The sequence below is a fragment of the Hetaerina americana genome, unplaced genomic scaffold (genome assembly GCF_022747635.1).
Source record: "Hetaerina americana unplaced genomic scaffold, ioHetAmer1.1.p SCAF_50, whole genome shotgun sequence".
Classification (NCBI taxonomy): domain Eukaryota; kingdom Metazoa; phylum Arthropoda; class Insecta; order Odonata; family Calopterygidae; genus Hetaerina; species Hetaerina americana.
The window spans coordinates 1,876,394-1,904,356 of NW_027287096.1; the positions used below are offsets into that span (position 1 = coordinate 1,876,394).

Sequence of the window (27,963 nt, forward strand, 5' to 3'; positions counted from 1 at the left end):
TGCTTCCCCATTCCCTTCTCCTCTAGCCTCTCCTCCACCCCCGCCCGCGTTCCCTCCGCCCCTTTACCTTCCGTCGCCGTCCATGCGCCGAGGAGGGGTGCCTTCGCCGTGGGATGACCGATGTGTCCGCGCCGCTGAGAACTGGGTTGGACGCTGCACGGAGTGGTGGTTCCCGTCGAAAGTTGAGGGAGAGAAGACGGAGGAAAGCCGCGCTCTCACTCTAATCGGCGATGCTGATAAGGTTAGGGCGGCGTAGGCAGGACGCCATAGCGACCCGGAGATAAAGGAGCGAGAAAATTAAGCGGCCACTGAGGCACCGGGGAGGGACTGTCCAGGCGAGCGAGCGGAAAGACCAGCGCACTGAAGAGAAGAGCCTCAGCGATCTCCGGAGGAAGTGGACAGTCCCGATCCGGAGGATTCTGTCCATCGGCTTGAGGATCATTTCCGGCTCAGCGGGCGAACGCGAGCAGTTCCTGTTGAATGAAGCACCGGAGGCTGTGAAAGTCGGCGGAAAATAGCAAAACGTGTGTGTACCCATTCCGTCCTCCCCGTACGCCGGTCTTCTTTTCTGCTGGTAGAGTTGGTAGTTGGCTAGCAAATAAAAAAAACGTAGCCCGCTTCGTTGCAAAAAGATGAAGATTTGGTAAAACCAAGAGAAGGTTTTTAGACGGGATCGCTTCGGGTCATACTCCTTCAACTGACACTAGATAGCCAATACTACTACCGCGAGGATGGGTAACCCACCTGCGGGCAGTCTAAATTTTAATGCTACGAACATGATAAGGTTTCCGATAAATGCGCTTAAAAATAATAAATTTCATATTGAAAATCTAAAAGAAATTTCAAAAGGCAGAAACACGCGTGATTAAAAATGAATGTCATTATTGACAGATTGAATAGCAATTCTAAATGATTTCTTAAAATATTGCAATAAAATACTTACTCAACTGCTGATGACGGGCTTGTTTCTATAGGCATTTATATTCATGACTGATTTTGATCTCATTATGCTAAATTTGAAGCAAATATTGACAGCGGTTGTCACCTGCTCACTGTTCTACAAAGTTTGCCTTACTACGGGTCATAAATATTATTCGATTCGCGAGCTCAAATACAGAAATATGTTTTTCTCTCATGGAAAAGGCATGATGAAGCTTTCAGTCCTACATTCATGGGATAATATTATTCTAATTTGAAAATCTGTAGTGTTTTCCACTGTTAATGTTCTATATTAAAGGATATTGGCTCTTTTTAGAATAATTGCAGCACATTCACACCAATCAAGAGCAAGATAATAAGGGGAATTATCATTCACATACAGGGAAGATGATGACGTCTCAGCTGTGACCGCCATAATCTTCTATTTCTTATCTATCATTGATCCATCTGAGTACCTAAATTAATTATTTTCTCGTTGAAAACTGTAATTTCTTGAATACAATCTAAACAACAAAAACCGAAATAAATTACTAGTTTTAAATTTAGCTAGCCAAATAATATTAATATTAATAACTTTCAACTCCTCCGAGATATGGTGGGTCTTGGTAACAATTTAGAGAAAAGTAATTAAATGAATTATGAATTTCCTTTTGCAACAGGGCAAAGAAAAAATTGATTTCACAGAGCTTTAATTAACACTGCGATGAACGAACTTGATACAGTGATTAAGGCACTGCCCTGAGAAATGGCCGGAGAAAGTGCCTGCAAGACATTCCAATCATTATTTAAAGAAGCATTTATGGCGAGACAATAAAAAATATTCAGGAGATGGAATACACTAAACATTTTTCCGATCATATGAAGTGCATAATTGCACTGCCAGCCGAAAAGAGAACATTTTAAAAAGTTAGGATAAAAGTTGGATAAAATAGATACCATGTTGTATTATTTATAAAAACCAAAATATGCATATCTTCCATGACATCTTGAGCATTTGCAGTATCTCACCGGATGTAATATAAAACTAAAACTTTTTGATTTTTAAAAACAAATTTGATTTTTTAAATAGAAAAATGATTTGAATCCCGATTAATTTTCCGAAACATTTAGCGAAACTTACCATACCGAAAGCAACATCAATAAACAGTATATGCGTAACAGATTTTTCTCAGGAAATTAAAGTTGACTTTTAATGTCAAAACTAAAAAAAGAATGTAAGAGATTCTCTCGGAATTAGTTGTGTGTAGCTAGCTGATTTGGAAATTTTCGATAAAGTATATTTTACAGAATGATGTTATATAACTGTTCACGCAGAAAGAAGATTCCAGACGTGAAAAGGAGGAGGAGGAGGAGGAAAGCTGTTACGTAACGTTGCGGAGAATTTTCATTCCGATTTCGCTCACCGAGTGAAACAGCACAGCCGCCACCATGCCGAAAGACGATGAGACCGTTCAGCTGCAGAAGGAGCTTCAAGACCTCATAGCTCAAGTGCAGGCAAGTGCTCAGTTGTTGTAGCGGCCACAATTCCTCTCCAAAGGGTTCATATGCATTTAGTAGCCGCAATAGACGTCACTCGAATTTATATTAACTGATGAAGTCCGCCTAATTCGTTGCGCGACTGCGCTAAATTGTTAAAAAATCATCAGGCTTGAAATTCATCCTCGGAAGTAGGTAACCCACATGCCATCAAACAAGCCCAGCTCTAACATCGACGGCAAAGATCGATCGCAATGGATTCGATGGAGGGGGTTGCATTCATCACCAAAACTGGATTTTATGAAGTCAGCAACAGTCTTGAGTTCGAGACTAACGTCTACCATCATTATTTCGAGGCGCTGGCGTACCGCCAGACAACTCTTCAAGACTCGACTGAAAATTACGATAAAACACTTTTACTCAAAGAAGTGATATTTTACTTGAACAAATGTGACCGGGTTTACATTAAAAAGGCATCTTCTAGCCATAGTGTGCATTATTAGAGTGAAACTGGTCGCATTTGTCCAAATAAAAGTTGGGAAAAACTACTCGGTGTGGGCACTACAAGGTGTGTCCCAAAAGTAGTAGGCCTAAGTCGATTAAAAAAATATTCATTGCCAGAATTGATACATTCCCTGAAAATTCTTCGAATTATCACCCTTGTGCATCCACACACCACTACCAGTAGATTTTCCACGCCTCGTTAGCCTTCTGGAAGGCGGTGCCCGTAATGCTGCTAAGCTCCCTCGTCACGGTCTGTTGTAACGCTTCCACCAAGCCGTGGTGACGTCCTTTCAGCACGGATTTGAGGCGGGGCAAGAGGAAGAAGTCTCGTTGGGCAACGTCAGGTCCATATGGTGGCTGAGGCATGGTCGAGAAGCTCTTTGCAGATCCACGTGCGAGTTCCCTTTGGTTCATTCGAGAACACTCGCGACACCAACTTCGCGCACACCATTCTCATGCCCATGCTGTCAGTCAAAAGTTGATGCACAGCACTTTTAGGTATACCAAGCTTACCTGAAACCATGCGAACATTTAATCTGCGATCCCTGTCCAACAAAACCTTCACTCTTGCAAGACTAGCGTCCCTTTTTGAGGTCGAAGGGCGTCCTGAACGTTCGGCGTCTTGAACGTCTTTTCAACCTTCCCGAAACAACTTGTGCCGCTCAAAAATACTCGGTCTACCCATGGCGTTATCATCATAAGCTGCCTTCAGCATGTTATGAGTCTCTTCTCCGGTTTTGCCCAGTTTCAACCAAAATTTGATGGAGTAGCGCTGTTCCAATAACAGGTTCAGGACGGGTCGTAACGAGGTCACGTTATAGAGGTTTCGCAAACGAGCAATCCGTACTCCGCAAAGGTTGGGAGTCAGCTGCCACCGGCCTCCAGCCTTTCCTGAGACTCCCCTCCCTCGAACTCAGTGCCCTGAAATCGCCGTCCGTCCGTCCGTCTACCCGGGAAAAAATACCATACAAATTTTGCGATAGACTTTGTATGCCTGTTACTTCTTTTAATACACATCACTTCATCAGTGCCCTGAAACTACTAAATTTTTTCATCTTAAAATCAATATGTATTCCGCTGTAGTTTAATAATGTAATAGAAATTACTTGAATTAAAGCACATTCCTGGTTAACTAGATGAATGCCCCTGCTACAAATGACACTATACTATATTCAACAGCAAAAGGAGAGGGACCATAAGACAGGAAGATAACCCTGCGGGCTTTTTCCGGAAGCTCAGTTCGTTATTACTTTCTATGCAACGAACTAGACCTAAAGCGATGGCAAATCTGACAGGAGAAAAAGCGACAATTACGAAGATTATTACACTAGACGCCGTAAATAGAGGTGATTTTCACAAGTAGAGCGTTAATGGGATGCTGGAAAAAGGAGAGTATGGTAACATTGACACTAACAGATTCAAAGTGCTCTCAGGGCCAACAGTTTTTAAGTACCCTTCAGCCCAAGGTAAAATGGAATGTTTCCTCTAAAAATCTGTCAATGCATCTGAAAACTCATGGTTAATTTCACATCTCAAAGATTTGGATAGCAATTCAAGTCATTTTCCTTGAACCGCCTCGCCATTCTGATGCCGTTAGATACGACCAAGTATCAAACGGTGATATTTGGATTTTAAGTGTACCGTTCTCTAGGAAGTTATGCGTTTCCCCGAAAGACTATTTACATGATAAAAATAACAAAATAGAAAAAATATGAACTAAAAAATGTTGCCCGACATCTTTCTTCTTGAACTAACTATAAAGCAACACAATATAGCATATTTACTAATTTGAGATATTCATTTGGGCTAGCCTTTGTCGGATGCTAAAATGAAAAAGAGTTTCGAAATAGCCGCAACATTTATTAAGCATACTTTATGAATGAAAATAATTTTAATTTAAGAGACTTATTAAAAACCAAACTGTGTTAATATGATACATCAATCCTCTACTTTAAAAACAAATAAAGGTTTGTGAGGCGAATGCTATGAAACGCTTACAAATCGTCATTTAATTATCACAATACGGTCAACTGTATACGGGCATAAAAATATCCCCGAAAACACCTGATCATTGAATCATCTGATCTGATCTCATCTGATCACCTGATCTGAAACGTTGATCCGGACATTAGGTAAGTAAAATACAGCGTAATTATGACACTGACCTTGCCTCTACACACTAATAAACTATCAACAGTGGGCTATAACATTTAAAATACTATTTTTCTTTAATTCCAATGCAACCGCCTATTTGGAGCTCTTATTTTTAGAACTATAACAACAAACATGAATTTAAATTATTTCGTAAGCAAATGACATTTTCCTTTTAGCTACCTTCCGTTAACAAATACAATGTTTTAGGAGAACTTTCGTCTTTAGTCACCGTATTTGTAGGTACCGAAAGTCAAAGAAAGCCAATCGTAAGCTCTTTATTATAAATTTACCTATTGTTGGAATAATAATTAAAACGTATTATCTTCGGAAAAACAAATGTCTTAGAAAGACTTCTCAATTTAGTCACCACCATGGTTTAGAAAATATATAATTTACGCCAGCCTTTCTGTGAAGTGAGTGGTCATAGTGAATGAAGGGAAGGGCACAGTGATAATAGAACATGTACCCGGTGAGTGATTGGATTCTTTCCGGCTCCGAGGTCACTTCGTACCGAAGTACCCAACGAACCGAAAATATCACTCAAGGCTAATGAGAAACACACAGACGCAGCCTGGAGCCAGGGAGTGCACTACCACGTGATTTGCTTTGAGGTATAAAGAGTCTTTTAAAATTGAACCTCAGAATGGAAGAAGGAGCTCTTTTCCTTTCATAAAAAGATCTCTTCCTCAACGTGTAAATATTTAATAGCAAGAAAAGCGTTTAAAAAAATAAGTTATCTGTCCCGGAGCGATGCAGTTACTTCCCCGAAATACAATCTTGACGTGATATAAGGGCGTTTGTATACCCTTGACCTCCTAGCCCGCACTTTGCATTACGAGTACTTAACTATTCTTGCCAGTGTAGGGCCCGGTGCAGTTCGAAAGATAGGAGAAAGTCTCCTGCCGATAGGAAGTCCATGCTACGTCCTTAGCACGGCGAGAGTCAGGGAGGAGGCTGGTGGTGGGATGTTTAAAAATGACGTTAAGACGTTAAGAATCAGTCATCAAGGAAGACAGATATTACTTTCGCTGTATTTCCAAATATAAACCTATTTTTAAATTTGAGGCATGATTGGATTTTTCGAGGGATCAGGATCTTAAAATAAAACGTATTTTCATTTGATCCGTAACTATACCGACTATTGTCATTTTATCGCACAATTCAACCCCATTCGAACAACGGGAGTACAAAAGTGATTGCTAAAGATTATCATGAATCATTACGCCAGCTGTCTCAAGGAGGGATAGAATATCAAGGTGGCATGTGCAGAGCCATTCCAGATTCCTCAGAGGTAATGCATTTCGACGGATGAAAGTGTTTGCTTCCGGTGTTGAAGTTGGAGGCGTATTGTTGAGTGCCATATAAACTTTTAAAATTATAAACCTCTAAGTGATTCTTTGGCTATGGTAAATGGATATGGGGTCAAAACAATTGAAAAATAAAAGGGAACTGCCAGAAAACTTTAACAGACCACTTACTGACATATTATTATTCAATTTATTTATCAGACTATTTTGGTTAAAATCTGAACAGAACGAAAAAAATTTTAAATTTATCTCCTCAACTATTCTCTACATGTATATTTCATATTGCTTTTTTATTCTCCTTACTCCTGAAAGAAACCATAAGCGTACTAGTCGACCTTCTCATTAAGTATACATAGACTATCCTGTGCGATCAATAAGCCGCTTACATACATACCACATTCGCTTGCATGCAAACTTCTCATTTAATTATCGCTGACATTACTCAAGGCAAGATTTGTACTTAATAATGTTAAAATGTCAGACAGAGAAAATGACGCAATTCCACTGAAATGCTCCTCAAAGAAAACAGCGCAGAAAGACATGAAGACCTTGCTCCAGTTTTCTTTGCGAAGGAAAATATTGAAAAATCACCTAAAATATTCGAATAACAAATTTTTACCCACGACAGGAAAAAATAGTGTCCTGCCAAAAATTTACTTTAAAGATTTTAGTTTTTAATCCAGTCCGTGATCATGGCAGAAATATTGATAGACGATAGAGTAAAAGTGCCCCTTATTCCAATGCAGGGACGGACGATGTTGTTGAATCTCAAATGAAATTACCTTTTCTTACAATAATATTTCTGATAGCCGAAGTGAATTCGGCGAATTAACTAAGTTGAATTCAACTCTCCATCCATTTCAAATATAGATCAGAAAACGAGGAATTTATCCAAATATGGCTGAAGATAATTTTTAAAATTCATGGAATGACATTACATTATCCCAATATAATGCAGTTCTTGCTTATTTTCCGAGAGGAAGTGCCTGAATGGAAGCTTAGAAATCATTCTGGTCGATCGAACGTTAAAAATTAGCCTTCACCGGTAAAACCCGTATGACAGCTAGCTCGTTAAACTGTGCCTTCAATATTCTTACCAACGATGCACATCATCGTTAAAAACCCTGATTCCCAATTACGACAAAGTGCAGGGGAGAGAAAAAAGGGTGCATAGTTTGTGAGTGGCGTGCAGGGAGCCGCTGGAGTGTCACTCACGAAAACCTCTTTGATGCGGAAGCGACATTAATTCCCAAGGGATTTCCACGGAATCGATCCAATTACTCCTAACCGGACTCAGCTGAAGTTTACAAACAGCAGCGTCCAACAGAAAAGAGATGAGTGAATTTAAAAAAATATTATACTTCTATAGACATTTAAGAAAGGCACCACCTTATTCTCTAGTTAAGATATGGCTCCAAAGAAATAAAACCCTTTATGTGCAGAGTAAAAACAGGGATCCACAGCACAACTTCATGGTGGTTTTCGTGGGAAACATTGTGAAATAATTGCTGCAAACAAGTATCACAAAAATATTCAAGGACAAATCCAAGTCAGTTAACCCATTCAATTTTTGATCGGCACCATATTTAAGTTCTTTCAGAATTAAGCGGGAGTTCTTAAATGGACGAGGATGCCATTAATGAGGCATTATTAAAAGGATACTAGCGCATGCACTCTTAAATTTCAATACATTAATACGTATCATAAATTACTTCTGACACTAAATATCACATTTTAAATGCTTAACTCAACAAAATAACGCCTTAAAAATATTCTTGGCAATACGTCTTTTAACCGTTTTCCCTTTTCACTCCTAAAACGATACATATCCAATGCCATCGTCACTATTGTTACAATAGAATTATATTTATTTGCTTTAAAGTTTTCGTATCAAAGTGATTGGTGTTTGCTATTTAACTTTTTCCGGGTTTACCGCCGCTTTGTAGTAGATGTTATTAGGTGACCAACATCTAAGGCCAGTTGCGCCAATAATATTAGGTAAGTAATGCGGTACGGATCGAATGTTCTGGGAGTGGAAGAAGAGTTGAAAGAAAACCGGCGTCGGTATTAGTCCTGCTCTTAAAAATAGGCGCCAAGGGGTTCGAAGTTTAAATTCTCATCCGACGGACGACCATTTGAAGTGTCCACCACATAGCACCCCAAGTAAGGATCAGGATCACTGATAAAAACCTGCCACCTGGGATTCTAACCCGGACCCTGGGGGTGTGGAGCCAGTACATTGACCACCGCTCCATCACTCCCCATTCCCGTGGCGAATCGATCATATTTTCAGAAGTGAAGAATTAGGAAGGACGAAACATCGAGTCCGTCACCTGACGATGAAAATTCCTCTATTTTCATCTCAAATAAGGAGCAACCTTGATAATGGAAAAGAACTGGTAACATTTAGAGTAAAAATGGCTTATCTTTTCTCTCCCTAAATCATATATTGAACGCAACAGAGGGGCGCGGACACTACCTTAACAATCTTAGATCTGGTTTCATACAAGTAGTGTCTCGTAAAATTTAATCTTTAATTAATGTGAACGTTTACTTTGAGATTAAAGATAAATCGGATTTTATAAACAAATGAGATTGCTCATCTGTAAATGTGAATACTGTAACCGTAGCCTCTCAGTTATTGAGCATTTAAACTGTCGGTTTTCAACTTAATTAGTGGTCAAAAACCTGAGTTTTGACCTTGACCATTGGTTAAAGTTAACCTTCAGTGCCATGTGACATTGCATACTCTAGTCCTAGAACGATAACAGGCCCTGAAGTCAACTTTAGACGGCGAGGGTATTGTTGAGACTACCACAATTCCGCACCACAGGCAAGTCGGATGAATAAGGGATATAAATTCACACGCCGACAGAAATTAATACCGCAGCACTTTTGATAGGAATTCCTTTGCATCGTAGATTAACCGCTGTCAAAACACTTCTTCATTCCCCAGTATCCTATATTTAATGCCTACAAAGAATCTCTTCACATATCTACCTGGATACTTGCGGGGAACGTCCTATTTAGATTACAGGCTCGAGAGGGGAACGAGCTAGAGCCAATGCGAACGTTACGGAAAATACAGCGGGCCATCAAAATGATGGAAACAATTTGAGGAAAAATTGAGACATTTTAACAACAGTAACTAGATAAAATTGATCAATTGAGTATTGAATATCATAATTTATTCACTGCCCCGAAGCTCGACTGACGTACAAAAATGGAAATGGAAAAAATAAGTTGCGGCACTGAAGGAGCATTAAAAACATTAGTCGAGGGCAGTCCGTCCGCAGGTTGGAAGCGCACATGTGGTGCACCAATGGGCACCCGACTGCAAATCTGAAGAACTCTAATTCAATCTTTCCCCCGGGAAGGTTTTCATTGATTTGATTTCTAGGAAGATGCATATTGTGTTTAACTTTCTAAATAATTCACTCTTCATTTATTCATAAACATGTTGATTACTCAGATCTCATCTTCATAGATTATTTACGTGGATATTCCGAAACAAATTTCAAGACGAACCAAAAATGGCGTATTTTCACACATAAATATATTCTTTGTGCGGCATGATGGTAAATTTCTTTGCCCAAAATCGCCGAACTCAATTTCCATAGTGTGTTTTATCCTGGATTGCATACTACCCTTGATACCCGACGAGCCATGGTCCTGCTTAGTTCTCGGAAACGATTACCTCTGAGGAATTTTGCATATTCCCTCGATTTATGGTCAGCAGAACTTCATCGACCAACAAGCACTTCGAGTCCACAAATCCTTCGTCAGCGTAACATACGTAAAGGCCTACTATACAATTAAATCAAAAAGGGTTACAGGTATTCATGGACAACCTACATTCTATTGTTATCAATTTGCATTTATTCTAAGAAGTCATCTTTGCAAAACAGTTTAGCACATTAATTGGCTGAGATTTGGCACCAAAACGGATGTCCGCGTTATTCACCCGCTAAATAATCAAAGAACAGGACCATTCTGCCATCGACCAACAAAAAAATCCACTCCCCTTCCATCCAAAACACCTCAAAGAGCTGACAGTGAATGAGGCCACTAAAAAGACGAGGAGAAATTAAGGGATGACTAAGAAATATTCAGGAAATTTTCAGTGAAACGGAGAGGTATATGACAAGCGGAAGTTCAAGAAAAATTTAAATTGTCACCTAAAGAAAACAGCGACCAACGCCACGTATAAGCCAAATTTAGTTTGAGAGTAAAAGACTGGGGGTTACGTGCATCAAACCATATAGTCATTTAAGTGCAACAGAGACGAAAACTTACAATTTTCCACTTAATAAAGATTTATATTCGACTAGTTTCGGTGTAATACTTTCAAGTCAAAACTTTAAAATTATGCAGAACATCGAAACTAGCCTACAATTAATCTTTATCAAGAGCAAAATTGAAAGAGTTTTCGTTTCTTTTATCATGGAACGGTTCCAGCCCACCACACCTGAAACTTTAATTTATGCATTGCAACCATCAAGGACGTGTTACCAGAGTTACGCGTTAAAACACCTGCCTGGGTCATCTAGATATTATTTTCGGCAATATAAATCGGAATTACGCGAAACTGTTTCGAAATCTCAGTTAATACACGAAGGTATGTGAACCGATAAACTAGAAAAACTCACCATTGACTACGGCGTAGTAGATACCAAAGGTGACTAGATCATTTCCCTTAATTCTTTAAGTTGCGTCACGTTATTAAAATACGATTAAGTACTCTGTTCTCAATCATGTTCAATACACTAGGTAAATTTTACAAAGAAACATTGCCGATTATCACCAATTATTTGAGGAGTCTCCTAACGGTAAACACAACCGTAGGCTAATTCCAGATGCTGATAGTATGCGATACGGACTATTAATGAGAGCATAAATGATTAGGATTCATCTACACGGAAAATATAATTTTGGTGTGATCGTACGACAAATCAAACGATTAATCCGCACTGAGAAATTGGATTTGAAATGGCGATGTACGAACTTCAACGAAATGCACTTAACCCGGAGGCGCTCTTTCCCATGTACACTGACGTTCACAAAAAAAAACTTTTCCATGACTAGAATCCCATCCAAGGGAGAAGCCAAAGAAAATATATTTTCCGTTAAAAACTCGATTCAATTAAGGCTTCAGGGAGGATGGCTTCCTTCTCAAATCCATTCCCAACATTCCTCTCTTCCCAATGGCCTTGCGCATATTCACCATGCCTCAGTCCCCTTCTGTTTATCCCTTATGCTGATGCAGGCACCTTATGACCCGAGCCACGAGCTTCCAAAAAGTTAACGTCCTCCTTCAGAAACTCGGGGAATGCAGAACATGGCGTGATATCAATGTTAACGAACACAGATGACTTTCGTTTTACAAAATGTAAAATCAAAGACGTATACTTGCCGTTACACGGTTGAAAAAATAGAAATTTTATGCACATGCAAAAAAGGTTAGACCTAGAACAATAGTAAGTGAAGTGAAGCAATTTCGTCCGTGTACATTCTAAAAGCGGTAGATAATGAGTCGGTTGGTGCGTATCTTGCTTTGATAAGCACGCCTTCACACCCAATTTTATGATAAATAGCTGTCTGTGAAAGATCGTTAATCGGCGATTTCTCAATTAATCACTTTGTGCGAAGGACTCCTGAAGGAAGTTAGCGAATGGAATGCCTAGGATGCCCACGTGTATTTTCTTATCCGCTCCCTGATTAACAGAGATGCCAGCGCCGGATTCGCTTACAATATTTTTTCTTCCTATGTCGCGGTAAATTTCAATCTAGTCCGTAACACTCCTGCTTACGCGAATCAATGTTTGCTCTGGCAAAATAAATTCAATATTGGCGCCAACACCACCAGTTCTACACCACGGCCGATAAATTCAAACCCATCTGTTAATTTTTATTCAAACTAACTCCATTGGAAAAATGCAAATCTTTCTGGGCCTAATTTGGTCTTAAGTAAATAATACTGGTATATGCTAAAATGCATGTCGCATGCTCTGCATTGGCATACATATCATATTTGTATACACGAAAAAGTGGCACTGCAATGATCAAAAATAAGTGTACCAAGGATCTCTTCTGCACTCAAGCGAAACGGGTCTACTCAAAGTGAAAAGTAAAACACTGAATATTCCCAAGAGGAGTCTTTTTTATTTTTTGCTCGAACCTATGGATTCACACCAAGATAGGACAGTGGCGCATGCAAAATGAGACTACACTCATGCCTTTGTGGGGCAGTGTTTGAAAGAATCAGTCAGACTTGAAGAAGTTCACTGTAAAAATTGGTTAAGTGAAATGCAATATATTTTTAACAGAGTTAAGTAAAAATTTGAGGCCTGATAAAATTGATTTCAGTTAAAGTTAAGGCTTGAGTTAAAGGTTAAAGGTTAAGGTTAAAGTTAAAGTCAAGGCTTCTACAGTCAATTTTGTTGAGACAAAAATATATTGACTCACACAAAAACTCATAAATCTTTTCCATTTCTCAAAGAAAAAAATGATTCATTACAGATTCTACAAATGTACAATTCTTCAAATGTGGTAGAAGTGCCTCGTTGAGTACATCTCATTCTCTCCTGCAATTTGCTTTACGTTGGTTCCAAAACAAAATTATTCTTGTGAGAATCTCCTTTTGCTTGACAAATTAAATTTCAATGTGCCAACTTTTGACATATTTATGATAAAATGAGTGAATTTAGTTGAAAGGTTAATAGAGAGAAATAATGATTGAAGAGTTACATGAAAAGATCACTTTTAATTTAACAAACAGAGCTAACAAGAACCCCTCAGATTCTCAATAATGAGAAGCTCAGCACATTTGTCTCTCTGGCGGGTCGACTAGAAGGGCTTAGTATTCCTGCTGCCTAAAGTTGTCCACCATTGAAAATACATAATTGGCAAGATAAAATAATACTCCCATCCCACACTTTCCTATAGCTTAAGCGATCATGGAATGACTCAATAAAATGACCTCCAGCAAACAAATGTATTTTTTAACTCTTTAAAATAACCCCTTTCCAATCCCTGTGGTTTCATTCCTCAATATTCCTAAAATGCTATCCACAAAAACAAAAACTACAGGTGGCTTAAATACTACTGTGCTTCGTGGAATTCTATTGCTATAGTTGAATGAATAGAACATTCAGCCATTAATCAAAAGGCCCTAGGTTTTAATTTGGGTAATGCCTCGGTAAACTAAAGGAGACATTGGGAAAGAAACTGATTTGTACATTTTTGCACAAGCTAGTATCCATTAGGAGGTGATCACTACCCTGTGTAATCAAACCAACCTCTGGGTTGACTATCAAGGTGAATGGTAGTCAACCATTTAATCAGAATACTGTATATTATTCACTAAGTTTGCAGTTGAATCACCAATTAAAAATGAGTGGAAACGGAAAGCTCTTTTAATGAACCCTAAGGTTTAAAGGTTATCTATGCTTATTGAATGAAATGATACACATGTGACTACATCCTATTACAGAGAGTAAATCTGATTGAGAGTAAAATAGATGACTTACATTCAATGCTGATTGTGAAGCAAATACAAGAATACACTGCCAAAAGTCTCCAACAATGTATTGAGACAACTCTCAAGGTTCATAAGCAGTTGATTTGGAACCAATTACAATACTCCTACAATTCTGATAGACAAACATATGTGCAGTTTTCAGCAACTACCTATTCACTGGAAAGAAGTTATTGCAAATGATTAGAAACATAATAATATAACCTTAAAATAATGACACTCATTTCCTCAATAAACAATAGTTATCCCTCCCAGCTCTTACAGAAATAATTCTTACCCAGTGTTTAATTCCACCTTAGGACATGCAAAAGAAGGCAGCTGATGCAAAGCTGGAGGAAACATGTGGGAGCATGGGGGATGTTCCCAAAGTCCGCTTGGTAACCAAAAAACTGCTAAAAGGACACATCAATAAGGTGAACTCGGTACACTTCAGTGGAGATAGCAGGTTTGTACAAATTGTGATATTTATATTTGCAGTACCAATAAAATAATATTAGTTTAGTTTGTATGTCAAAAATTTCCCATCCATGTTGGAAGAGGTCTCCCAGAAAGGTTCTGTAAAACTAGCAGCTTCAAGAAAGTAGATTAGACTTTCAATGAATTACCAGACCATTTCAAAAAACCATTTTAATCTGCTACCGAAGATTCATCATGGATCTATAGAAAGAAAAAGAAGAGTAGGAAAGAAGTCCTTAATACCCAAATATAAAAAATATTGTGTTCAATGATATATTTTAATTAAGTCAACATTTTTAACCCTTTTTGATGCAATCCTGGCATCCACAACTTAATGGTCAACATCAAATGCTTTCCCAAAAAACCTTATTTTGCAGACAGATATAGTAAATTCAACCATAAAAGATGGCAAAAAATATTGAAATAGTCAGATAAATGATTTTTTAATGAATAAAATAAATATTTTTTAAAAATCAGTTTTGAAATAACCTATCATTCTATTGCACCCCCAATGGTTGAAAACATGCTTACCATCCTGAATAATCACCTGTCTAAATGAAAAATAAATTACTCAGCGAGATGAGTATCAAGAGCAGGTACCTCCTCTTCTAAGTTTATTCCTGGTTTCATTAATGATGAATGAAAGGAATCTTAGGATAATATACAACCAGAGTTATTTAAATAGGTAAAAGTATTAGGATTGTTCCACTTTTGGATACAATTTGCCATTTAAATAGCTTTAATTCTGATTATCTATTCCACCTTGACTATGAAAATAACCATGGTACCATGCTTTAGTGTTTCTGTAAGTTCTCAGGCTGCAAGTTTCCCCATCTCATAACCTGGAAATTCATTCTTCCCTATGAAAAAGTTCCACAGACAATACTGACTAATATTTAGGATTCTTCATACCAAAACAACACCGAATTATGCCCTGTGTTGCCTATCTTTCAGGTAATGAGGGAATCACGTTAAACAAGGGAAGATTATGCAACTACCCTCAAAAATAAGATTCTTTAGAATACTCTTACTGGCTAACAACATCAAGTGTACAAATAGTCAATGTCAATGACATTGACGTGAAACAATTATTTTCCATGATGCTTTCATGTTCTAAGGGGCATACCTGAAATAGAAATATCTTGTAGCAGGAACCACTTTTGCACCATGTTCTTCATCAATGAACTTTGAATCAAAGAACAATGAACTCTGATTAGTGCTATTGCGCCATTGGAATGCCATTTGACTACAGTGCCTAATTTAGAAAATAATCATAGGTACCTCAGAGTGCAGAATTGCCAAAGCAAGAGCATTTTGGTAACACTGTCCATACTACCTAATTGGCCTAAGAATTTTTTAATCCTGTTCTAAATAAAATCCCCCAATGCCAAGTTTTCATTATTTTAAAAGCCAAATTCAAGCAAAATTTGAAGGTCAAGGAAACATTTTGGGACAGTTGGATATTAGGTAATGTGAACTTCTTTCCATAGGCACTGTGTCACGGGGTCATTGGATGGAAAACTAATTATATGGGATACATGGACTGGAAATAAGGTGCAAGTTATTCCTCTACGATCCTCCTGGGTCATGAGTGTCGCTTTTTCTCCATCTGGGAATTTTGTAGGTAAGTATTTCAGAGCTAACAAATAATTTTATTAATGCATATATTTCTGTAAAGCTCCCATTTGTATAACCTACAGAAAGAATTTTGCTATTGTCTGGAAAGTATCATGCAAGTATTATTAAAATATGGATACCTAATTTACAGCCAATTAACAGCTAGCTCTTTAACCTGAATGCATTATATATTGTGCAGCAGAATTTAGATTTAAGATGAGGGCTCAATCACATTATCTAACCTGGCCTATATTGCGTGGCTTGGTGGATTTTCATTCAATTGGGACTCAAGATATTAGTGATTGCCATGGTTAGGTATTTCATGCAGCAAAATTTTCCTAAAATGTATGTAATAGAGTAAGTTCCCATGCACATTAAATTAAATATTATTATTTAAAATATATTGATTTAACCTTTGATCTTAGTTACACTGACTTATATGCTTCTATGATATTACTTAAGTAAAGAGTCAGCTTATTTAAAATTCACAATTAGAAGAGTTTGGTTACATAGTTCATGAAAACACAAAAGAGAGTCTTAACAGAAAAACTATCCTTAATATAAGGAAATCATTGATAGATGTAATGCAGATTGTAAATCATTAACAACATACACATGCAGCATGAAACAATATATACACTTAGATTAAATCACTTAGTTCTGCAGATTGAGTGATTTTCATAAGAGAAGCAATTTTTAAATGCACCACAAATTTCTAATGCACCATAGCTCAAGTACCAAACAGATCATCATGCAAATCCATCTTTTAAAAACTATCCAATGTATTTGTTCCATGGCTGCCTAAACATTATTTGTGAAAAAATAAGAGTTTAATATTTATAATAGGAATCGAATACCCACTAAAATTAACTAGATGTGACAATCTTCCTCGTCAACATTAGTACAAAGTTGAATTTAGCATTAAATAAGCTATGCAAAATGGTGGTCTTATAAATACGCCACCAGATAACATCAAAACCTAAATAATGTTGTCAGGGTCAAATTGGTTGTAAAAAGACAAACTCAATAAGCTGTTTAGTTATCTTGATTAATTTTTCAATGAGTGTTGAACTTGAATATGAAGAGTTAATTTTCACATGAATTCATTTTAATTAAACTGAATAATGTTATCCTAGTCCAACTGTGAATTTGTAATAATTATTTTTGGTATGACAATTGATACAAGGTTGGTATAACAATTATCGGGAATAATTTTTTCCTGACTTGACCGTACATCGCAGCGTGCTTGCACCCCACAGGATTGGTAGTGGGAGGTCTAACCTTCAACATGCACCAAGCACTAATCACCTGAAAGTGCTTGTTCAGGCTAGATTGTTTTTTTAATGGACCCCTGTCAAGTGACTCAGTGCAAGCACAAAATTCAGTACAGAATTGAAAAGCAGTAAGCCATTTTATTTTGTGTTGGACTGGGAAAATCAGGTATGGAGACATTTGACATGATTCGCAAAGTGTCCAAGGATGAATGCATTTCACAAACTGCAGTTTTAAGAGGCACAAGCTCTTCAAAGATAGCTGAGAGAGTGTGGAGGATGAGCCCTGTGCTGGACAGCCATCAACATCAAGAACCAATGACAATGTGTAACATGTGCATGAAATGCTGAATTCAGACCATCAGTTAAGTGTGCACATGATTGCCGATCGTATTTGAATTGTTAAGATGACAGTACACACCATTATCACTGAAAATTTGGCAATGTAAAAGATCTGTGCTAAACTCACCATTACAGATGACCAAGCAGAGTTGAGTCTGCTTGCGAAGACCTTCTGTGATGCATTGAAGAAGACCCCAACTTTTTGGAAAGTCCCAACTTGGCACCTGTAGATTATTTCCTATTCCCAAAAATGAAATCCTCCCTCAAAAGACACCAGCATGGGGCCCTAAGTGCCATCAAAGAAGCTTGCATGCATGCCCTGAAGGGTCTTCCTGAATCCACCTGCCAAGGACCCTTCAAGTCATGGAAAAACTGCTAACAAAAGCATGTTGACGTTCAAGGGATGTACTTTGAAGAATTATGAGGCATTGTAGTAATATTAAAAATTAATCTATTTTTCCAAAACATTTCCCAATTCTTCTTATACAAACCTTGTATTTTGATCCAGCAATAGCTTTTTCATACCTATGCATATAAAAATCCTGTGTACTAATTTGATTAAGGTAATTAAGATTCAATTAAATTGTCATGTTTGTAGTGAAAATATTATTAATATAAAAATCAACTCAATCCCTAGTAAAGATTAAAGGAGCCCTGTGGCCAAACTCATGAAATTATGAACAATAAAAGTCTACTACCAAAATTCAAGGATTATTTCTCCAAATTTGGCATTGCACTGATATTTCTTGTTTTCATTTTAGCTTGCGGTGGAATGGACAATATGTGCACAGTATATGATCTAAATAACCGTGACAATACTGGAGCAGCCAAGATTGTGCGAGAATTGGCAGGATATGAAGGGTTTCTTTCCTCTTGCAGATTCCTGGATGACAGTCATATCATTACTGGTTCAGGAGACATGAAAATGTAAGTGTTTTTTAGAGCTACATAAACAGGGAAAGATAACAGGCATATAGTGTAGACTTCATTCATGACATTATGGAAGCAATCATTTCTCCATTGATGCTGGCTGCAACGGTATAAAAAAGTATGAAATTTAATGCAGTTACTCCACAAGCTCAATTTTCCACATAACTTTCATGCAGAGTTTTCCTGAGCAGTAGCAAATATGCACATTTTTTTAAAGTATATCCTTAATTTATCAGAGGGGAAAGTTAAAAAAAGTGAAATATTTTCATTTAATAGCAGCATTATGGTGCCTAGAGGGCAGATCCATATTTTGAGGGATGTATAAGTGATAAACACATGTAATACATTAACTATGAACACCAATCTAAAATTTTTACTCTTTCTATTTTAGACATTTTTGTCTATCTAGGTCTTAGATTGTGTTTCCCAGTCAATTGTATGTTTGGAGTTTATTAATATTATCTTCCATTGGTAAACTTCCTTCAGACTTTTCATTGATTGGATTCAGCATGCAAAATACATTTTTCTAGGTTGGAATAAAAGGAAAATACATGCAAAATTCTTTGAATTCATATGTATTCAATTCTTTGAATTCATATGTGTTATGTATTAATGAAGTACACATTCTTCTGTGGACCATTACCCATATTACCCATTTTCATTCTTTTTCATGTACCATAAATTGTTTCAGTCATGACTTTTAAAGATAATTTCACCAGTTAATAACCTAAATAATGAATAAAAAACAATATAGAATTTTATTTTGAAGAATTATTCCTGGTGTGCAATGTAAAAGACATATCAAACAAGGATCCTCTTGTCCTAGCACTGATTGAAAAACATTGCTAGAGATAACTGAAACATGTGCACACCTCAGTAAAACTTTCCTTTTGTAACAGTAATTGTAATGAGGGTAAAAAAGAAACTTTACACTTACACAATAAAGCTTTAATATTTCACGACCATGATGATGAGGTGTAGCATCGAAATCATGGTCGTGAAATATTAAATCTTTATTGTGGAAGTGTCAAGTTTCTTTCTTACCCTCATCATGAAGGAATTCCACAAAGTTAAACCTGAAACTGTTATGCTTATCAAGTAATTGTAATGACAGATTTTAATTTCAAGGGAAAATACTCCTCCTTTTACAGTAAATAGAAAAAGGACAAAGGAAACCATGGAGAGATATGAGATGAGGAAGATAGGAGGGATAGGATAAGAGAATAATATGGAAGAATGTAAACACAAAATTAGGTAGATAAAAGTATAAGATATAAATAATATTGAGGTGTGAAACAAATAGGGCAAAAGAGTGTAGTATAAGATGCAGTGCTAGGAGATGGAAAGTTTACATAGGAAGGGTGAAATTGGTACACTGCACAGAAAAGTGAAAGCACTATCAGGAAGTAAGCAGGAAAAATTTTAACCACATTGCCAAAGATAAGGCTTGAAAGTATATACTTAAACCGAGAATCATTCACGAGAATAGGAAGTAGTACAAAGAGGATCTAAATGGTAAAGATGTTAGGCCAGCAATATATACATGCAAGAAGGGGGTAGGCAAAGGATAGGCATGATGAATGGAATGAAGGGAGGAAAGACGCATTTAAAATTTAGCAAGGGTTTATTGCAGTGCTGGATGTCAGGTTGTGTTTTCTTTGCAGAGGCTAAGAAATTTATCATTGTTCAAGTTATGTGCTTTTTGTCCTTCCAAAATCTACCTTAAACTGCAGATTACCAATAAAAATATAAAAAGCATTCCTATTTCATGATTCGTAGCAGTTTTCTGAAATATGCTGTAATTAAAAGTGGATTTAAGGACAGTTGTAACAAAATCTAAAAAAATTATAGCTCCAGCATAGAAAATATTCACATAAGTTTCAGAAAAATTTTTAATACCTATAGATTGAAATTTCAAACTTTTCAGAGCCTATCATTTTCCAAGGAACTAGGTATACTAATAATGCCAGAAATGTTTTACTGATTTTTCAGATATCGCAGTTGTTAAAGAAAACATTACACATAGATCAAGTTACATATTTTAAAAAATCAACAAAACCTTTATTAAATGTTGCTTCTTATTTCAAAAACATATATTATTGATGATTTAATCATAAAATGTCTTTTGAGAAAAACTTTTATGATATTAATTAGTCTAAAATAAAATGGTTCAGGAGCACAAAAGCACTACCTGAAACTTGGAGCATGCTCTGCTACACTAACGGATTCATTCTAGTTTCCATTAAGGTTGCCCATTTCACAGTTATTTGTAAGCATAAAGATAAGTTGACTTGTACGGCTGACTTAGATGGCTGCCTTCTGGGTATTGGTGAATTTACTACTCTCCTGAAACAGAAGTCAACTACCATCAACATTCATGTCGCAACCAATCTGATATAAATTTGCCCATATGGATAGAATTGAGCTCTTACTGCTAATAGTAATAAATAAATGAAAAACTCCAATAGCTGTAAACAGTTTACCTTTCTAAACAAAGTACAAATGAGATTAGCCAACTAATCTCATTTGTACTTTGTTTAGAAAGGTAAACTGTTTACGGCTATTGGAGTTTTTCAATTATTTAATAAATTTGCCCATTTGTAACAAAATATTTGAATAGGTTTTCACAAAATATTAGTGACAATGTTCAATGCTCTATTCCAGGTATATTATTCCCTCATCTCCATACCTCCCTACTTTAACCTAGACTTAAAAAAGATCCTTTTTCATTCCAACTTTTCCTTACCTTCAATTTCCAATTCCCCTTGATCCCTTTCAAAACATATTTGTTAATGTGGCCTATTGTCTTCTGGAAGAAAACTCATTCAGAGCACCTTTTCAATAACTGAATAATGTGGATATCTCGGAACATATTGATCAGATTATTTTTATTCAATACTATTTAAACCAGAAATAAAAAAAATGTGCACACGATTCATAACATAAAACTTTAAAGCACAGAAATGTAGCTACAATTTTTGACTTCACTGTTTTCCAAAACCCTACAAATGAATCTTTCAATTAATTAAAAATAGCAATATTCCACAAAAATAAAGTTTAATGCGACCGGTTTCAATGTTACTACATCATCATCAGGTGACAGTTAAACCTCAGTCCAGTATATATATGATTAAAGGCAAGTAAGGGGAGGGTGGAGGAAAAGAGGGGAAGAGGGGGGAAGGTGGAAGGCAGCATGGGTGACTAAGTGAGTGGGGGAGGGGAAAAGGTTGGGGAAGACAAGGTGCATAGACCCTAGGAGTCTGGAGAGCGCATCGTGGCCGAATGGAGGGGGGTGTCTCGTTGAGGGTGTCCCACGGTGCGGCGCCATGCTCTTCGGGCCGTGGAGGTAGGGGATGGGATCGGGGGTTTTTTCCAATGGTCGTGGTCTGGGAGCAAGGTATCAATACACAAAGAAGCACTGAGTTAAAGGGTAAAGATTGGGATCACTGTATAGTTTTAAGGGGTCTAAGGACTTGGAGCTGATCAACAAAGTCCAATTTTTATCATCACCCTCCCCCCTCCTCTCCATCACCTTCCCACGACGTACATGTGACCAGTGATCCCTTGTCCGCTACTCATTGGATATTTCCTTCCTTTCCCCCCCTGTGCACCCGGAGACTATGCTTTCCCGAACAAGGTGGGAAATCCCGAGTCCCCACCCTCTATCCTCACGGACGATGAGGGAAGGTTCACCGCTGCGGGACAAACCACACCCCCCCCCCCTATTCGACATGTGCAAGTGATAACATTCCCTCCTACACCCTTTCCCTAAAACCTTGCCAGGGCGCCTCCTTAAAACTATACAGTGATCCCAATCTTTACCCTTTAACTCAGTGCTTCTTTGTGTATTGATACCTTGCTCCCAGACCACGACCATTGGAAAAAACCCCCGATCCCGTCCCCTTCCTCCGCGGCCCGAAGAGCATGGCGCCGCACCGTGGGACACCCTCAACGAGACACCCCCCTCCATTCGGCCACGACGCGCTCTCCAGACTCCTAGGGTCTATGTAGCTTGTCTTCCCCAACCCTTTCCCCTCCCCCACTCACTTAGTCACCCATGCTGCCTTCCACCTTCCCCTCTTTTCCTCCACCCTCCCCTTACTTGCTTTTAATCATATATAAACTGGACTCTGAGGTTTAACTGTCACCTGATGATGATGTAGTAACATTGAAACCGGTCGCATTTAACTTTATTTTTGTGGAATATTGCTATTTTTAATTAATCATGATATTCCACTATATCACGCCTGAAACGTCTCTTTTTATTTGAATCTTTCATTTATGATATGGACTAAATGACAAAATGTATTAATAAAAACACTTTTCAGCTGCCATTGGGACCTTGATTCTGGAAAGAAAACAATGGAGTTCAACGCACACGCTGGAGACGTTGTCAGTATGTCACTTTCACCAGGAGAAGGAGATAAAGCTGTAGGCAATATATACGTCACTGGTAGTGTGGATCGAACTTGCAAGATTTGGGATGTTCGAGAAGAAAAAGCAAAACAGACTTTCTTTGGTCATGAAGCTGATGTCAATTCGGTTATTGTGAGTTTACCTTTCCTATTAACTTTTCCTTGCTTCATAGGCTATTTACAGGTAATTCAGTCAACTAACCTTTCTTCCACAAAGTTTTCTGTAAATACCTATGCTTACATATTGATCTCATGCAGAAGACTAAACCAACAATTAAATCAGGGATACCTTTTTAATTATCCCAATACACTTGATTTCACCACATTAATCATTTGCAGAGTGTGTACTATAAATGAAAATATGGGATCCTAGTTATGTATACTTTTGGAAGGCTGGGCATAATATATTTGTGAGACACGTACACATTGCAGAACAATATTCATGGTGTAGTCCACAAAAGATTTTACAAATGGCATAATGGTTATTGAGAAAGAAAAAATACCATTTGAAAATTAGCTTATTGTTTTCAGGAGGATTTCCATTCAAGTGTAAAGTGGTGAAGTGAAATATGCCAAGGATATTAGGATTGTGCTTTCCCTGAGCTGGGCATGTTAGAGGGAAGAGTTGGTACAATTTTAAAATTCATCCCTGGCAAAAGGCTAGAAATTTGTTACAACCCATCTATCACATAGACCCCAATGGCTAAGAATAGCCACAAAAAAATCAACATTGTAGATAATATACAATTGGATAAAACTGAAAGAAAATAAAAGTGCTGATCAATCCTTGAACACTATTCAAATGTAATATCACCTACCAGCTTGAATGACGCTAAAAAAAATTACAACAACATATCAGCTACTGGTGTAAAGATAGAAATCCACTCACAAACCCACAAATCTAAATATTTTAAAACCATTAATTACTGAGATTGAGGAGACAGTATTTCATTGTACATACTCAAAATAAATTACCTCAACTGATTTAAAAAGTTTGGAACTATATAAGTACTATTGTTTTGTGTCTTACAGTTCCACCCATCTGGCCAAGGTTTCGCAACTGGGTCCGAGGACAAAACTGCCAGATTATTTGACTTGAGATCAGATCAACAGCTGGCACTTTACCAACCTCCAAATAAGACTTCAGGTTTTACATCATGTGCACTTTCAAAATCTGGACGTTTCATTATGTGTGGGTCTGATGATAACTCTATACACATCTGGGATGCAATGAAGAATCAGCATAATGGTTCGTATCTATTCCAAATGTTACTTGACGGAAGACTAGTTCTTGATTGTCTTCATAGCTAAAAGAGAAAAAACATAGACACAGTAATCAACCCAAAAGTCGGTTTGGTAGGTGATGGTAGAGTTCACCAGTAAAATAAATTTTCTCTGCCCATGAATACTTACACAATTTTAATTTTTTGAACAAATGTAGAGGTCCTACTTATTTTCACCGATCAAAATCTAACTTTATTGTTGTTCTATTATTAATAGTGCATGCTTTCGTTAATATGCTGATATGATTACCTAGTCAAAGGATAGTTATTATATTTCAATGCATATTGGGCATATATTCTTCATATTCATTGGGATTAATGTGTTAAATATGTACTCGTATTAATGTTTAATTTGTGAAGCCATCCATTTCTCTTATGCCATTTTTATGTAAATGATACAATATTATTCACAATGAGAATCATAATCACTGATAATGTGAACCATTTAAAATAATCACTTAGTCAATTAGTGATATTATTTATGATTGTTATTCATCCCTTTGGTGGTACAAAGAGCAGTGCAAAGACATAAGCATTTACCGAAGCATTGAAATCTAAAATCTATTAACACTATCATAGATGCAATGGGAAAAATATATTATCCAAAGCAAAAGAGATTCAGACAAAATGGAAAAAGTACATAGAGGAACTATATTGTCAAGGCATTAGATATAGAACGCGAATATGAAGTAAATGAGGATAACTTAGACTAAGAATACATGGTTGAGAAATGGAAGAATGATTTAAGGAAATGAAATTGAAAAAAGGGTGTGAGGATAGATAAAATCAATGCAGAACTATTCAGGAGTTTTGTAAAACACTGAAGGAAGACTTGTATGAAAGGGAAGGAGAGAAGCCTGCTGAGGAAAACTTGAAGAAGGCAGGATAAGTAGATCCTGGAGATACTGAGAGGCAATGGAAGGCAGAAGATGCTAATAGAGGGGAGAAGGGTTGAATACCGAGGTAGAGGGTGGAAAAGAATGGGCAAGGAAATGAAATTAGAGAGCAGGCACACTTGAATGTTTCATATATAGAAGGCAGGCTGGAAAATGTGACTATAAATATTTAGGAACAGAAATTACGGAAGACTTGATAAGTGAAAGTGAAATAAAAGTAAGAATAGCTACAGCCAAAAAGGTATGCATGAGGAAAATAGATTATTAAGACAAAGATGGATTAGGAACTGAGGGATGATTTAGTGAAAAGTTATGTAAGGAGCAAAATGCTACATTTGCTAATATGAGCGGAGTATAAAGTTAATGTGAGGATGGGTATTGAGTAAAAGTGATAGAAAAATTATTTTAAAGATGAGTTATCAATCAAGGTTGGTTTGATAGGTGAGCATATGGTTCACTTAGTACTAAGCCCAAAAGCATGTGAAATTCACACATCAGGATAGGGTGGGCAGTTCTCTACCCAGTGCTACTTATTGTTTTTCTGGAAGATCTGGCACCTAAAAAATCACTTAGCTTCAGTTAAGCTGAGGATGCCCAGAGACATCCCTGAGAATCAAACTCTAGTCAGTAGTGCAAAATTCTACCCACTAGAAAGCCACATCCCAGAAAAAGAATAGAAGCCTTTGAAATGGGGATTTGGAGAAAGATGTTGAAGATCATGAGGCCGGACAGAGTAAGGCATAAAGAGCTGCTAAAGAGAAGCTTGATTGATATGATCGTAAAGAGAGAGAAGAGCTGACTCAAAGACAAGCTGAGAAGAGCAATGAGGGAAGTCCTGGAAGGAACAATTGAGGAAGCTGTAAGGAGGGAAAGGAGAAGGCTTACTAAGTTTATGAGCATTGTGAAGGAAAATTGCAATGTGAATATGAAGACATCTGCACAGGATGGAAAATAGCAAAAGAGCAGTTAGGACCTGCCCAGCAGAATACTGATGATGTATTATTTTGGGTACAAGCATATATTTTTTTTCAAGTCTTGTTTTTTTTAAAGAAATAAATAGATATTACTCAAAAATTGATAGGCATGTACACACAACTACGCATTTCCTTGTAGAACAATACGTACTTCTCTAAAATTAAACATTCGCATATTATTTTGGTATTTACTCGAGGATACAAAACAGAACAATCAGGCAATTCAGGATAGGAAAACTATATCACAGACCAGAAGTTTAAATTTTACCCACCCATAGCTTACTTCTGAAAATTGAATGATTGAACATATTTAATTATGCATCAAGCAACTGGTTCTGAGTTTCATTTTTTTCCAGGAACCCTTGGAGGCCATGAAAATAGAATTACTTCAATATGCATGTCAGGAAATGGAATGGCCCTGGCATCTTGCTCCTGGGATCAGAACGTCAGGGTTTGGGTGTAAATAAAGCAGCAGCTACTTGAAAAAAGAAATAAATATATCATCTGGATTTATCAGTGAAAGTATCTCAACTACACTAAAAAAAGCACTAATTAAACTCCAAAAAATTATTAATAAATGAGGGAAGTTTCAGAGAAATCATTTTTCTATTTATTGTGCATTTTTTCAGTGAAGATTTTTGTTACACTGAAAAGTGCACCAAAGAGTAACATTTTGTATAATGATGGGTAACCATCAAAATCATTCATAACATACTAAAAATTCACATGTTAATTACTAATGCAGTTTCTACCATTTATGACATACATGTACTTAACTATGTTTACACTTGTAATTTAATCAATTCAAATCAAAAGATATTAAAATTTAAAACACCATTATTAAAATTCACTTGTCAGTTTCATAGTATGTTTTATCATCATAATGATAGCTTTTCTAACATGCATTCTAGAATTCATGCTTTGACTTTAATTATTGAAAGCATGATATTAAATTATGTAATTACATTCTCTGAATTTCTTCCAAAGTAATTGTTTGTCACAAGAGAAAATAACATCAAAGCACCTAATCATAGATTTAAAATGTTAAGTATAAGACTTTTACTTTAAACCTGACCTATATAAAAACATTTCATAATTTAGTGTCTTTTGATTCAAATAATAGGTGATGCATACCTATATTCTACTTCCAACTAAAGTCAATATTGAATAACTTAAGGGCTGATAAAACTGCTCATCAATATAGAAAAGTAATATCAGCTAATATTATTGGCAATGTATACTGCAGGTTACCAATAATATTTCTCGAAGAAATGCTCATGTTATTCAGTCATTATTAGTTTTAAGATTGACTGTCTTCATAACTGATTAATTTTTAATAGACTCCCTTCAAAAGTGTTGATTACCATAATATCACAAATGCTGTAACCTCTTTGATTAAACTTTTTCCTCCATTCCAAGTTTGAGGAATGGTTGTTTACATTTCATTATGATTTTCTTGTCTCATGTGGTCATTAATAAAAGACTTGAAAAGTAGGAGCAAATTAGTAATGGTTGAAAATTGAAACTTGTGAGTTATTTGCAATTTAAATTAAGCATAATTGTATTTAAGCTGAACATGGTATTTAATATGTACTGCATGAATATTTGTTTCAATAAAATGCAGCAAGATGAACAATTACAGCTTTACTGTCTTGAGCATTGGAACTTACAAAAATATCCTGTTAATGCTCGTGATACTTTCACTGGAGATCAATCTTGGTTCATAGTGGTGCCTACGTTTTTAGGTGAATACAATGGTGTGGTCAATAAATTTGGCAAATCAACATATGTGATGGATTCAAAAGATTGAAATATTTTGAATTATGTAATATACACACCAAATAAATATGTTTTAAGGATAA

At 36.8% G+C, this 27,963-nt stretch overlaps 1 protein-coding gene across 1 annotated transcript; it reads left to right on the forward strand.

Moving 5' to 3' along the window:
• On the forward strand, positions 1-27,963 carry Gbeta76C (guanine nucleotide-binding protein subunit beta-2). The gene is made up of 8 exons (XM_071593099.1): positions 1-524; positions 2,254-2,433; positions 14,217-14,362; positions 15,864-15,997; positions 18,365-18,530; positions 22,862-23,081; positions 23,981-24,197; positions 26,458-27,963. The coding sequence occupies exons 2-8, from the start codon at positions 2,368-2,370 to the stop codon at positions 26,562-26,564; spliced, it is 1,056 nt and encodes a 351-aa protein (XP_071449200.1). The 5' UTR covers positions 1-524; positions 2,254-2,367; the 3' UTR covers positions 26,565-27,963.

What these genes read in the sequence shown, in the direction of transcription:
- Gbeta76C (XM_071593099.1), top strand. Translation starts at nt 2,368, where the DNA reads ATGCCGAAAGACGATGAGACCGTTCAGCTGCAGAAGGAGCTTCAAGAC. An exon ending in TCCATCTGGGAATTTTGTAG is followed by an intron (nt 15,998 to 18,364) that starts GTAAGTATTTCA and finishes TTTTCATTTTAG; the next exon opens with CTTGCGGTGGAATGGACAAT. An exon ending in AATGAAGAATCAGCATAATG is followed by an intron (nt 24,198 to 26,457) that starts GTTCGTATCTAT and finishes ATTTTTTTCCAG; the next exon opens with GAACCCTTGGAGGCCATGAA.